Source organism: Gracilinanus agilis, chromosome 1 (genome assembly GCF_016433145.1).
Source record: "Gracilinanus agilis isolate LMUSP501 chromosome 1, AgileGrace, whole genome shotgun sequence".
In the NCBI taxonomy this organism is placed as follows: domain Eukaryota; kingdom Metazoa; phylum Chordata; class Mammalia; order Didelphimorphia; family Didelphidae; genus Gracilinanus; species Gracilinanus agilis.
In genome coordinates, this window is record NC_058130.1 from 426,336,818 (window position 1) to 426,352,464 (window position 15,647).

At 33.9% G+C, this 15,647-nt stretch overlaps 1 protein-coding gene across 1 annotated transcript in view; it reads right to left on the reverse strand.

The window, feature by feature from the left end:
• Nucleotides 1-15,647, reverse strand: part of LPCAT1 (lysophosphatidylcholine acyltransferase 1) — a 177,977-nt gene that overhangs the window by 20,606 nt on the left and 141,724 nt on the right. The window contains exons 6-9 of the mRNA XM_044665334.1: nucleotides 12,989-13,047; nucleotides 11,146-11,180; nucleotides 9,473-9,527; nucleotides 6,964-7,046 (exon numbers count right to left, since the gene is read on the reverse strand). Coding sequence (XP_044521269.1) covers nucleotides 6,964-7,046; nucleotides 9,473-9,527; nucleotides 11,146-11,180; nucleotides 12,989-13,047 — 232 coding nt within the window. The remainder of the gene's footprint in view (nucleotides 1-6,963; nucleotides 7,047-9,472; nucleotides 9,528-11,145; nucleotides 11,181-12,988; nucleotides 13,048-15,647) is intronic.

Here is a 15,647-nt window from a genome sequence, read left to right on the forward strand (position 1 = left end):
GCTAGTTCATTAGAAATCCTACCAGAGGATGGGTAAAAGGAATTCAAAAGAAACAAAGTTTAAAATTTAACTGGTGGAATTTATTAAAAGTTTGTTTTTTAGCTATGCACTCTCATGCTCCATATCTAGACTTCCTGAAATCTTCTTTAAAGAGTTGGAAATTACTTCTTCCTTGAAGTCTAATTTCCTAATTTTTTTTCAGTTGAAACACCTCTTACTCTTCAAAATGACTTCTACCTTTCTTTTTTCTGGATCGTTCCTCATCCCTGATCAAATTCTATTTGTCGAATTCTTTTAGGAACAGAGAGAGATATATGCTATGTACTTGCTATTAGTTTCTTGAGGAAAAGTTCTGTTTTTTTCCTTTGCACTCCTTTAATAAATACTTGTGAATGAATGGGAAGTAAAGTTCTTTCTAGACACTTGAAAAAACTCTTTTCAGCAGTTTAGATCTTTAGAATAGAGGCAAGAGTTTAACAAGGAGAGTGCAAATTTCTCTTGCATGTATTAGGCCTTCTGCTATTACATACATACGATACTTACCATGTAGTGACTACTTAAGCTATGTTAGTTTCTTCCAAATGGAATTTCTTCTGTTTTATTTTATTTTTAAAATCCTTACCTTATCTCTTAGAATTGGTATTAAGGATTGGTTCCAAGGTAGAAGAACAGTAAGGTTTAGGTACTCGGGGCTAAGTGACTTGCCCAGGGTCACACAGCTAGGAAATGTCTGAGGCCAGATTTCAACCCAGGACCTCCCATTTCTAGGTCTTGCTTACTATTCACTGAGTCTCCTAACTATCTCAGTTCTGATCATTTAAAAGGGGATATAAAGTTTTATCCCTTAAGACATTCAGGGTGAATGAAACCATTGCCACTTGAAGGTAGGTTTCCAAGGTGTTTGGGTAGAGGAAGAAGCAAGCACACTATAGCATACAATAATTTAGTTAACATACAGTAAAATAAGAATTCTATACACCCACATACTTCAATTATTCCAGAACTATCCTAATGATTCACTTTTTAGGGATTGTTATCAAATGATCATTTTTTCAAATGTTAGGACAAAAGACAATGGTGGAAGGGTGAGATAGTCAGAATTACTCTACTGATTTAGAAGATTTTTTTAGAACATAAGGAATATAAGTAACAGAAAGACATGGTTTTCAAATGGAAAGAAATATCTAGAGTCAAGTTTTGGCAAGATGCTTAAAAATTTGAATGACAAAAGGATTAATAATCTTCTTTACTATGTCTGAAGGAGAAAAAAACAGAAAATAACATCTCAGTGAAGAATTTATGCAACATGGCATATATTTCTTTGGGGTCAAATATAAAAGCTGAAAATGAGTAGGAAGTTGTTTCTTTGTCAAGTTCTCATGGCTTATTATTGATTTTATTCCAAGGAGTGGCAAATTAACAAACCTAGACTGTCATGGTTACAATCTAAAAAATATTCAGGAGAATTTAGATTTATGGTATTTACACTGATAGGTGTCTGTATTGAATTTGTAATTTTTTTTTCTTTTTGGAAGAGGAAAAATACTTCTTTTTCACAAATCAGAACACCTACACTGATGTTATGACAGGTACATTACATTTTAAAATATGGGTGAACTTGAAGAGAAAATTTTGAGTAAATGTTCATTGAATTGAATGACTATAAATGAGAGTGATAACACTCCAAATTAACTCTGAAAGAATTTACAAGTCATCCAAAATCTGTTCTAGACAGATGGTCTTGATGTAATCAATGAACCTTAACAATAGATGACTGAATTTATTCTCCTTCCTGCTCCACAAGGAAACAAATAGCACACTCAATGAAGTTATGGTTGTTATTAAGGAGTCTTAAGTTGCAAATCTATAGTACATTTAATCTACAGCTAGTAACATTTCTTCTCCTCGTTAATATTTCTTGATCAGTCTTAAAATGGCATCCATTACCAGACTTTTCCCCAGTAATCATAAGGATTTATTAAGTTCCTATATCACATTAGGTACTAGGTAGATAAAAACATAAATGCCACTATCTTAAAGGGCTTACAATCTATTTAGGATGTCAAGATAGTTAAAATGGTCCTCAAACCTAGGTCTTCAAGCTCAGTGCTTTTTTTCCACAACTTCATACAATGCAGAAAGAATATGCTAAATGTTAATTAAGTCATATGAACAATAAATGCTACCTACAGTACAGAGGACAGATTAAAAACTGAGGGGGATTAAGGAAAGCTTCACAGAAGGTATGAGACAAGCTGAGCTTTGAGAGATGGTTATTGCTAAATTTACCTCCCCCTTCCAAAAGAAACAGTAAAGAGGCTATTTTTGACTGGAAGAATGGGGGAGGGGGGAATATGATGTGTTAAAGTTTGTTTGGAGTAGAACTCTGTGGAATAAAGATGAGAGAAATGGCTGTAAAGACAGGTAGGGATCATATTGTGAGGCATCTTCATTGCCAAGCTAATCAATCCACAAACACTGATTAAGTGCCTACTATGTGCCAGGTACTATGCTAAATAAAGAGGATGCAAAGAGAGAAATGAAATAGTTAAGAATCCTAGAATGCATCCCTATCAACAATGGGGACCCAAAATTCGGGATTTTGTTTAAGGAATGTTTAAAATTATATTTTAGAAAAAAGACTGTAGTACTAGGTAGGATAGACTGGAGCACTAGGGTCTGGTCTTTAGATAAGAAAGAAATGCTGAAAGGTCTAGAATATAATGGCAACAGTAGAAATTGAAAGAAAGGGGCAGGTAAGAAAATTTTATGAAGAAATTACAGTACTCAATGAGTTAAACAAAGCTAATAGGATCCATAATATAACCAACTTACTTATTTATCATAACTCAGACAGTTCTTACTAAGGACATAAAAACTAGGGAGATTTCGAAGAACTATAAATTAGGTGATTACAGGATTAGCGATAACATTTTAGGAGGAAAAGTACTCATAGACACCCAATGACAGACTGTTAAAACTGGAAGGGACTTTGGGGACCATTTAGTCTATTCTTTGTTTTCAGCTGAGTAAACTGAGAATCAGATTTTAAGTAATACAACTTAAATTCATACAACTAGTTAGTAGAGTTGGGATTAAAAATATCTCCTGGAATCTAAGTGATAATTACATTATTCCATGCTGCTTTGTACATTGCTGAAGATATTTAAAATGGTAAGCTCCTAAAAAATAATGGCTGCATTTATTAATTCTTTGCATGGTTCACCATTAAATCTAACTACTTAATGTGTGACAAGGAATACAAAGGAAGTTGCTGCCTGGAGAGTGAATAACTTACCTAACATCATGCTGTGATGAAACTGAGATTGGAATGCTAGTCTACCAATTTCTTAAGCAAGTGTTTAGCAATCTCACCAAACTACCTACTTTTAAAGTATAAGATAGAAAGCCAAGTTAGAGTGTAGACCTACACAATTAAAGAATCATACCATGATAGCAATGTAAAGAGAGAGATGACTGACCAAAGAGAAATTTTTAAGCTCACTGCCTATGATTGTAATTAAAAAGATCCACTTAACTCAGGGAAAGAACAGTTAATTTTAGCAAACCAGAAACTTCTCAGTTCTAAATTCATGAAGTGCTATGAAAGGAGTTTATTACAAACAAAATAGCCTGAAATGAAAGCTCTTCATAACCTAGCTCCTCTCTCCCTTTTCAGTCTTCTTGAACTTTACTTCCTTCATTTTTCTGTAATGCAGGGACACTGGTCTCCTTGCTCTTCCTTACACAAGAAGCCCTATCTCCTGACTTTGAGACTTTTCAATGACAAATTCTTTTTCTCCTCTTCTCTATCTTTTAACCTCCTTCAAGAATCAGTTAAAATTCGGATCCTGATTCTATCCCAATCTCCCTTAGTGCTAGTGGCTTCCCTCTGGTGATGATGAACAATTTGTCTTCCCTGGGTTTTTTATCTAATCATAGTAGTTTTTGTGTTTTCTCTTCCATTAAACTGTGAGCAACTTGAGAGGAGGAACTTTTTTTTTGTCACTAAAAAAAATCCCCAGTGTTTAGCCCAGTCCCTGGCACAGAGACACTTAATAAATGCTTGATGACTTGATAAAAGTTACAGTAAATTTTGGTACATGTGAAATGTATTTAAATGTGTTCACATGTTATTGAATTAATAGGTTTTTTAAAAAAAAGAATGTGAGATTTTCCTCTTTGTATATACTATTATTAAGGGGCCAGAGAACAGGATAGGAAATATAATTAACCATAAGAATATAATTTGCACTGTGTTCCAAGAAGACAGTGTCAAATTCAAAAAGAAATGACACTACTAAACTGTACATAAGGATTCCTACAGCAGAATGTTGACTTAGAAAATCATATATTACCATTGCAAGGGTATACTGTATATTTATTTTATGAAGTATTTTCCAATTACATTTTAATCTGGTTTTGGCAGAGGGCAGCATGTTTGATACCTCTATTACAGGGGATACTTTCCTCTTATTTTTCATTTGTCCTCTGTGTTCCCTGCCTACCATGGCTCACAGAATGGTGGTTTTTCATTGTCAGTTTACTTCTGCTTGACCCATAGAACATTGTTTGTTTTTTAGTTAGCCAGTTACATAGGTGTGAAATCCTGTATAGAAGTTGTTAGGGAGATGGAAACATTTCTGAGCATGCTTTCAAATCCTTCTCAATAGTAAGGGAAATCTCTCCTTTTATGCAATTTTGGGGTATTAGTAAAAATTCTATGACTTTCCCTTACCAAATACAACATGATCAATTGGTATTAAACAAGCAATTAAAATAAGCTCATTTAAAGGACAAGAATCAAAACAAGAGGGCAAAAAGTGTTTAGATTCAAAATATCTTTTACTTTACACAACTATGCTGTACTTCCCTGATATTCACATTTCTTGATCATCTTTGCTCTTTCTACAGGATATAGAATCATAGAATTTGTGAGACCAAAGAAACTTTGGAGCTTATTTGGCTGTTATTAAGGGGAAAATAGATATGAGGTTTAAATTAAGGGGTTTGGTAAGTTAGTGACAAGAATGTGAATCCTGTCAGACTGCCTTTTATTTTGCAGATAAAGAGAATGAAATTCAAAAAGGTGACTTATCAAAGATTAAGTGATTAATAAATAATAAAGATGAGAGTAGAACCCAACTTTTCTGATTTATAATACTGTGCTTTTTCTAGTATATTACTTTGCCTTACATTAAGTAAAGTTGCTTTATATATTTAAGAACTATTAGTAGAATCATCTAGAAGAGCTTTCCCATCAACAAGGATAATTGAGAGTTAATTGTATACTTATATGTGCTTCTCTCTGCCCTAGAATGTTTTTGAAAGTGGTATTTATGACAGAATTCATTTGAAAAAATGAAATAGCCTGATTTCCCAAATGGTTAATAAGTTACTAAAATAAGTACCCCCTAACACCTCAGCTAGCTAGTTGACATTGAATAACATCTTCAGCCTGTGCAATTAGTCTTTAACTCTTGTGTCCACAATGAAGCATCCTATCCTAGGCAGACCCTCCAGGTAGGGAAAGGGAGAAGGGAAAAGGAAAGAACTAGAGGATGAAAGACAAAGAAAAGAGAAGGAGAGTATTTGCCTTAACTGGACCCTTCGTAAGAAATTTATAGACATACAGGGAAAATCATTTCCAAATTTTTTGGTTCATGTATGTCACATGCCAACATAAATTACTTTGTTAGTTTTATAAGACCTATAGAGATAGGGAGTATATTGACTAGAATGAGAATATGAGATTTATTTCAGAAAACCAGGGTGATTTATCACTTAAGTAACAATATCACTTAAGTAATAAGACTTTATAAAGTCCGCATCTCAACATAATGTTAGGGGCTATATTTGACTTACACAACTTCTCATCTTCAAAGCTATCCCACAATTTTAAAGCCACTCACTGTTTTAGGCGCTGCTTCTGCTAGTCTCTCCCGGTACTGCGATGGGCCTAATTCGGAGGCAGCCCTTCCTGACAGTAAATATGAGAAGAGAAGCAAGGAGAAAAAAGGAGAAGGAAAAGGGAGAGGATGGGACATGGAAGGACGAAAGATGGTTAGAGAGGGGAGAGGGAGTCTTGAACTGAACTCTACTCATTGACCATAACAACTGAAGAACTTAACAACAACAGCAACTAGGAATATCTTCTAAATTTCTAACTGCATGCAATCTGTAACCTTAATGTCACCAGTAACATTACCAAAATCACCCTTGTAACACTATAAAAATACGCATACAACTGTACAAAGCTGAGACAATTAATTTATAAATATTAATAGCCTCTGATAAAGTGATAAACTAGTAAAAGCAAATTTTGATTTATGTATCCCTCAATCCCAGACTTGAACTGATACTTAATTTTCCTGAAATGGCTCTTCCATCCTTCATAAAAAATGTGAGTGATTTAATGTGGAAAACCTGAGTATGATTCTGACAACCAACAATGCTTTACATTTGGACACAGGATTCACTTGTTGCGACATTGGAGATCAAAGGTAAATTTATTAAAAAGTAAAACTAAACTATTTATTGTTCATCACTTTCTAGAAGCTTGATGTCACCACATCAGACTGACATGCTAATCACCATAGAATATTAATCTCAATGATATCTAAGCCTCATTCTTTGAAAAGCAATATGTCCTCTTTTTCTTTTTGCATTAAAATCCATTTCCTCAGAGTTAAGCTAAACTTTGTTTTCTACAACAATGCTACAAGGCAGAGTAGATAAAAAGTGGACAAAAAATTCTGAAACCTTGTTTATATTGAAAAAATACAGCCAGTCACTATAATTGTCTTACAAAGATCTCAGAAGTAATGAATGACATTCCTGAGAATGTATTTTGTTACTATCATCAACAGGATAATAAAAATAATGTATCTGATTTGATTGTCTCTACTGAATTGTGATTTTCCCAAGTTGAATGACAAGAACACAGTACTAGAATTTACTTACTTTGCCATTATGCTTCTCACATTATTTGCATACAATGCTGGATTTTTCTTTTCTTCTTCTGAAGGTGTATATACTGGAAGAAACTAAATATAAAACAGTAAATTATAACTATAACTATCATAATTTATACCTTACCATACAAGAACATAGTGATTCTACCACTGACAAGATAAACATGACTTGCAGTGTGACAAAGTACTTGGAATTACACAGAACTAAAGCCATCATTGCCTTGTAAGGAAACAAAGTAAAACTAAATTTATATGATAAACGGATACTGAATTGCATTTTCCTCTACAGCTAATGAAGCACCCTAATTGGGTCGGAGGCTTGTTTTGAATTTTGAAATAGAATTCAATTTATTTGAAATGTTCTAATGGTCTCATATGAAGTATTATGTTTATGGATACAGTTTATATTTTGAAACTAGTATCTAGGTTTTTGTTTTGAAGATGTCATGTCCTTTAAAAATATATAAAAGATAAATGGGTTGGAAACAATTTTTTTCAAGGTTATTTGACATCTAGCCTACTTAGTAGGTTGGTACATATTAATATTTTATATACATAGATTAGAAAAACCAATATATACTTTAAAATGACAAATGTATAGCTCTTGACTTATCACTTTTTAAAATTCACCGTTGCACTTATTTACATCGACATACAGAAATGAGGAGAATATTTTAAGCACCTCGTCTTATTTCACTAATTCTATAAACCTCAAACACTGAAATTTCTAAATTATTTCATCTATTTTCTCCAAAGGGATCTTTAATACTATTAGGTCAGTAGATTCTATATTTTCATCACAAGGTAACACTTTCTACGATAATGAATGAATTTCTACAAAATCAACCGACTATAGGAAGTAGCAAATCTAAACTATATTTGTCTAATGAATAATAACTCATCCTTACATGGCACTTTTAGGTTCTTAATTCTCTTTCAATTAAAGTTCATCAATTAAAAGAACTTCACTAAGATCCACAAAGTATAACTTTAATTTCCTGTAAATTTTTCACCTCCACATTAACAAACATAATTCAGAGTTCAATGAAATTAACAATGTTGTATTAATATCATTACACTGGAAGGCACTAACTTTAAATAGTTGTCTCAACCCACTGAAAAGGACAAAATATGAGAGCATTTTATTAAAAGCTAAGATTTGAAAAAAAGTGTGTGAAAACCTTTAAACTATGATCATTGTGTTTATTAAAACACATATATTTCTTAAACATTTCTTTATGTTTCTTTCAGATTAATTACCATTACAAATTTTTTGTCTAAGGTGTAAGATAACCAAGTCATAGAATTTTAAGGTGGAAAAAAGTATTTTAGAATAGGTCAAAGTGATCTCTGTTAAGGTACCCTTGAGTTCTAAATTCTATGACTAGCTAGTTCTCTAATTGGGGACATTTGGGTAAAAACATTAAATCTTTGGTCCCACATCCCACAATTAGTTAGACATAGAAACTGTTACAGAGACCCAGTCTTTTGACTTTTAGTTTAGCATTTGTTCATCTTCATGAAAGTATTTTTATTTCTTTCTTCTTATTAAGATAAAGAACAAACCATTCCCTAAGAATGGCCTATTATTTCCTTTATGTGGAAAATTAACTGTATTTAAGAAGCCCAAAAAATATCATTTTAAAATGTCACAATATAGCACCTTGTAATTAGTATAACTAATATTCTACTGAAACAAATGGCCTCAATGAAAACAGATACAATTTCTTATTTCTGCACTACAGAGCAAGATTAGTTTTGATGGGAATAAACAAAATGTAGCTGCTCGTAGCTTATCTTTATTTTCTGGTTTAGGATGTTGGCTTTACCAATACCCTTGTTAAAAACAAGTATAACGAAATGCTGATTATACTTAAAGGAATTCAGAGAATGTCTTGACTCCAGCAAGTCACGAATTAGCCTATTACATTGATGAATTATTTCAATAGCTTAATAAAAAAAAGACATAGTATACCAGTACCTCTGATGATCAGTAGCATGCAGTGGTATTAATATTAATATTAAAGTGAAATAATTTAAAGAATTATAACTTCTTGCATAAATACCTATTACTGTGTACATAATGCTTTTATACATAGTGATTTCATGAGTGAAAACTAAAAGAAGGATGAGTTTAGATCAGTGATGGGCAAACTACGGCCTGTGGGCCAGATGCGGCCCCCCCTGAAATGTTCTATCCAGATGCCTGATATTATTCCTAATCTGAAGAATACAATAAGTAGGATACAATACAATGAAATTTCGAAAGACTTGCCTTAGAAACAGACTGACAGATGAGCATTTCCTTTCCTTTGGCCCCCTCTTTAAAAAGTTTGCCCACCACTGGTTTAGAGAGTATATTTCCTAACTGATTTAAAAAATCTTAACCAAATAATTTTAAATCCCACAAGAGAACCCGTCTTGATGAAGTGTTTGTGAAACCCCTCTAGAGACCCTGGATGAATATAAAGAATATTTACCATTTCTTTTCTACTAACCTCAATTTCCACAAAATTATGAAATTGGCATAAGGTAAGCCATAAAATCTTCAACCTTAAAAAAAAGAAAAAGACATACATTGAACAGAAAGCAAGATATTTTAAATTCAGTTTAAACATTTCAAATGCTGAAGTCAGAATTTTGGGTCAGAACTTCCCTCTAGATGGCACTGTTGTGCATTTTAATTTTCATTATGAATGTTTAAGTGTATTTTCAGCCAAAGGTCTAGTTGTTAAAATCCAATTAGTTGGCAAACAATAAGCAGGAAACAAATTAGAGTAAGCAGTAAAGTATGAAAAGTATCCTGTTGAACTCTTTTAAAAATAAAGATCATTGGGGGCAGCTGGGTAGCTCAGTGGATTGCAAGTCAGATCTAGAGACAGGAGGTCCTAGGTTCAAATGCGGCCTCAGACACTTCCCAGCTGTGTGACTCTGGGCAAGTCACTTGACCCCCATTGCCCACCCTTACCACTCTTCCACCTAGGAGCCAATACACAGAAGTTAAGAGTTTAAAAAAAAAATAAAGATCACTGAATTAACAATGTATTACTTCTCCTATTCTTCCCATTAATACAGATAGTGATAATTATCTCCATTAAATAAATAGTACTTTCACTAAAATTTTACTCAAGTGTCTCACTATGGCATAAAGGTGACCCCGGGCTACTGAAGGCAGAATGCAAGAAGGAGAATGTAAGCTATGGCAGGCCTCATGTAAGATGAGAAAGGGTTCAAATATAGGTCTGGTCATATGACAGAATGTGTGAATGTTGTCTTAAAGATAAGTCTGGTTAAGTTCACAGACCAGTGAAATCATTAAGCTGGCCACCTGGTAATTGTACTGGTCAAGGAAACTCAGATAATGCTGGAATATGTGTGAGAATAATATGTAGAGGAAGAGGTACCTATAATGATGAAGTCATAGATCTTTTAAAGCACTGAATAATATATCATAATCAGAATTTTAAAATGGTCAGTTATTTTTATTCTTGGTTAGGGTGCATTTAACCTAAATCCTCAAAGGTTAGAAGTATAGAAATGACACAGTTTAAGTGTGACCAACATTACTGTTATGCGACAAGCTGTAATCAAAGTAATTTATTCTTTACTTCTACAAAGAAATTTGCAAGTGCTTGAAAAAAGCACCATAATTTCCTTGGTACCTTCTTGCCCTTTAAATAACATTTAACATAAAAGTACATGATAAGGACAGCTAGGAAGCACAGTGGATAAAGTGCAGGCCTGAAGTTGGAAGGTCCTAGGTTCAAATCTAGCCTCAGACGCTTCCTAACTGTGCCCTTGCCACTCTTCTCTCTTATAACTGATACTGAAACAGAAGATAAGGGTTTTAATAAGAAAAAAGCATATGATAGTGAATAGATCTGTGATTTCTTTAATGCTGAGAATTTTCAGGTTAGGAAACTCCATCTGCCAAAGTGGAGAGACTTTCAGGATCAGCTGGTGCAGTAGAGGCATAAACCTAGGTCACTTTGGCTTTGAGGGCAGCTCTCTTTCCACAATGCTATGCTTTTTCTGTGGCAGACTGGAAAGAGTCTAAGGTAGCAGATTCATCTGTCAGTGAGTTCTACTCTCCATAGCCATTTACCCTCCTGGAAGGGGGAGTAACAAACAAAACAAAACACACATGAAAAAAAAATTCAGGCTGACTTACGCTCCAGGACCTTGCCATGTCCATGTAATTGTATCCTAAAGATAAATTAAATTGAACAGAATTAATTCATTAAAAATTAGTGATTCCAACTCTATACACTTTGTGGTACACTGTGGTACCATTATGGTATGACTATTGTGTTCTGGGTAAACTCACTTTTATCTTTGCTCTATCCTTCACCTTTTCCTTCTGTTTCCTCTTGTTAAATAAAAATTGCCTCTCCCATGCCTTTCTTCACTTGCTCCCCATCCTGTTGTCTCAATTAAGGAGGGAAATGAAAAGAGGTTGTCAAAGTCTTCACTATCTTTTCTGCCACTTCTGTGTCACAGCTTCACTACCACATTCTATTAACCAATGATGAGTTCTTTGGAAGGTCTTGACATCCATTTCTGTGACTCTCATCATACTACTGCCATTGCCTCTTCTGGAGACAACCTGTCCCCATATTGCTCACATTCTACTCTCTACCTTTCCTCCCCTGTCCACAAACAGTCTTGAAAAAATTCAGTATTTGTACTGAAAAAGCTATCTTGCTTCTATGGTCTTTTGTCTTTATGCCACATTGGCTATACATCAGTGGAAGCCCGCACCCCGGACTTCATCATCATAGGCATTCTTTCAATCTCCAAGATTTCTAATTTAGGATTCTCTCATCTGACCAACAATTCATTAGCCATCTATATCACAGATGTAGTGTGTTGTAACTGGTTTAACCTCTAACTATTCATTTTTTGCCATTTCACCCATACAATTTATTCCCTTTTGGCTTGAGTAGATTTAATTCTTACACCTGATTTCACTTGGCCACTTTAGGTTCTCCTATGATTTTCTTCTGAGTTAACCACATAAATGCCCAATTCTGGATTGCTCTGATTGTTGAAACTTTTTTTATTTCTGCTCACTTGCTAAGTAGTACTGAAAGATGTAGAACCATGAAGATTTGGACCAATACAGATCCATGCTGATGATAATTTTGATCTCATTTTATTGATGCATGTATTACCCTACAGGCTAGTCTCTTTATGACCTTTCCCCTCGATTTTACTTTTACAATATTAAAAAAAAGGTTATTTTCCCCTCACTCATTCCCATAGCTAGATATATAGGACACTATGTCTGAAAGAGCCTTAGTGGTCATAAAGTACAACCACTTTATTTTATAAAGGAGGAAACCAAGTCCCAAGGAATTAAGTGATTTGCTCAAGCAGACATGACAGAATGAAGGCTAGAACTGTGATCATCCATCTGATTGCCAGTCCAAAGTTCTTTTCATAAAGTTACAACTAGAGGTAACCCATATTAAGGAAAGTAAATCTAAATGTAAACCATTATTATGCCCAATGACTTGCCAAACAAAAATTATTTTTATATTTATTCTGAGAATGGCTGGTTTAGGGGAATAGGAAGTCAGGGAAGATGTTAGCATATGTGTACATATACATATATATACATACTCTTCTCCATTTATTTTATATACAGAGGATTTATATAAATTTAAAGACATTATAAGATTTTTAGATGGCATGTAAATTTATAACATTTAAATATTTATTTACCAAAGGACTGGAAGAGATTAGTTAGAGTATTTGGAGCAAAAGAAGTTTTCATTAATATGTAACTTGTACATCAAGAACAACAAAACCTATTATGCCTCTCGTGACTTCTTCGGGAAAGATGTGTTGAACTCAGCCCATGTACCCTAGAGGATTTCCTACAGTTTGTTTACTACTGTTGTGTAAACAAAAGCCAATGAAAATGCACCATGGATACATTAAAACTCATTACAACTCTAACCCTCAATTAACCGGGCTCAATGTTTAATCCACAAGTAAACAGAATTTACCAGTTTGTTTGGATATCGTAAAACTACAGGTTGAACAGGAACACCAGGAATAAAAGCACCTAGAAAGAAAAATCATATATACTGATTAGACTTATTGTATAAAGTAAGATGATCTAAAGTATTCTTTCCAACACAATATTGCTGGCAGTATTTATCACCTTAGTGTTAACTTGAAATTTCTTTCATTCATCTCCATAAATGGATTGAAAGTTGGAGAAATTATTTCAATAGATAATATACATTACATAGTCTATACATGTTTAAAACTTTACTAAGACTTTCAGGACATCCTGTACAATAATACAACTTGCTTTGCAAGGAATTCAATATACACAGATCTACCTTGGGTCTTTCCTAGGATATTTATTATTGGATGTTCCAGACTGTAGCACTATGGCGCAGTCCTGAAGGAGTCAGAACTTATGCCCTAGGGCAGTGATGGGCAAACTTTTTAAAGGGGGTCCAAAGGAAAGGAAATACTCATCTGTCAGTCTGTTTCTAAGGCAACTCTCTCCAAGTTTCATTGTATTGTATCCTACTCATTGTATTTGTCAAATTAGGAATAATGTCATAGAGCCTGATAGAACATTTCAGGGGGCTACATCTGGCTGGTGGGCTATAGTTTGTCCATCACTGTTCTAGGGGGATAGCTTATCATTGACTATATATTTTCACAAGTTATAAATAAAAATATATGACAGACAAAAATATCACCAGTTTTCACCCCTGCTTAATCCCAAAATTAAAAAAAAAAAAACACCTGATAGTCAAATTACAACATAGCTGGATCACAAGGCATTTTTATTTTTAATAGGTGGAAAATTTTAGATATATTGGAATGGGATTTTCTTTGGCATATTAACCACTTTGGATCTGGAATTAAGAGATGGCATTCCATCCAAAAAATGGAGTCAAACTCATTCACAGCTAGGCAATGCCAAACAATTTGTAAATGATAGTTTATAGATTCAGTGCAATAAAAATAATATACTTTTAGAACTAGAAACGATAAAAATAGTTTGGCAGAATAAAAGGTTTAAAATCTAAAGGGAAATAATGAAAATAAATATGAATGCTTTAGACAAAGCTTTGCTAGACATTGAAACTAAGTTATACAAGTTAAAACACAGAAAACTGACTAGATAATCACAACGCAAGAGTCATCAAAACTAGCAGCTAAGAATTCCAGCCAAGATGACTCCTTAACGGAGGCAAAACAGCCCAGATTCCACATATCTAGTCCAACAAATCCCTGAAATTTCTACTAAACCAAATAATGATTCCTTAATTGTGTTTCTTTATCATGGCGGATAGTTAAAATCTGCAAGGCAAGGACCGCCTCTTATCCTCCAAAATGCTTGATATAAAGAGATCATAAATGGTAGCTACTTGGCATATAGAAGGTACTTAATGCTTGTTGACTTGACTTGACCATATGATTAAATTATGAATTGGCCTCAACTTATGCTTAGTTGGAAGAACATGACCTATAAATATTATATAAACCTGGAATGCAGTGGCATTTTACAGTAAATCATTTCCTATACAATAGAATTGTATGCCAGATGGATCCTGGAACTTGTTCATGGGAGTTTAGTGACTAAAGGACTAAAAGGGCTTTATTATAAGCCAGTTCTCAGTATGATCCCCAAGGGCAGAATGACAAAGAAGTGGCAGCATATTTCACATTTATACAACACTATTTGTCAGGGTTGTTTATTATGACCACTACCCACAGTAGCAACTGGACTGCTCCCAAGACTAGCAAACCTGTCCAAGGATTGAATTTCTATAAGCTTTCATTGGTATTCAGGAGCAGTTCTGCCTAGCATTCGCATTCTATCTAATAATATTTATATAGCTCTTAGAGTCTTAGAAAAGGCATTTTTATATTATCTTATATCTAATTATCTTACTATTAGTTGAATATCGATCTATCTAGTTATCCAGCTCTCGATTTCCTCTCCCCATATCTAATTAGATGCAATAAAAAGATCATCAAACTTGAGTTTTCATCCTTACTTTTGCCATTGAACTACCTGTATGATTTTGGGCAAATCAATTAACTTGTCATGTCCTTAAGTCCCTCACCTGTGAAATAAGGTTATTGGAACCAATGACCTTCAAGAATCCTTCTGACTCTAGAAATAAAATTCTATAGCCTTTTCTCCCCACATCCACCCATCCATCTCTGTCTCTGTCTCTGTCTCTTTCTATGAAAATAGAAAGTAATACTGATTTTCCCAAGATACCAGACTCAAGCCCTTTGGGCAATAAACTCTTCCTTATTATGAAAACCATTGTTATGAACAATTTATCTACATTTTAAAGTCCTAAAGAACACTCTGTACATTCTTCTTGCTTTTTTCTGAGTTCAGATCATTAAGGAAGTCATGAGTAAATACTCTTTTGGCAGGCACTCTTTGACTTAGTGCCAAATTTGCAACATTAGTCTTCTTCAACTTTAGACTGAAGCCTTTTGTGCAATGATCATATTGCTTAAGCCTCATAGGAAAGATTCACTCTCAAAATGGATCCCTTGGATAACCCCAAGTCAAAGCAGGAATGATATAAGCCAAATCAAAAACATCCTTGTAAACCAAATCAAAGACAACTTATATGTACTCAACTTAAAGCTGAGTAAATAACATCACAGATT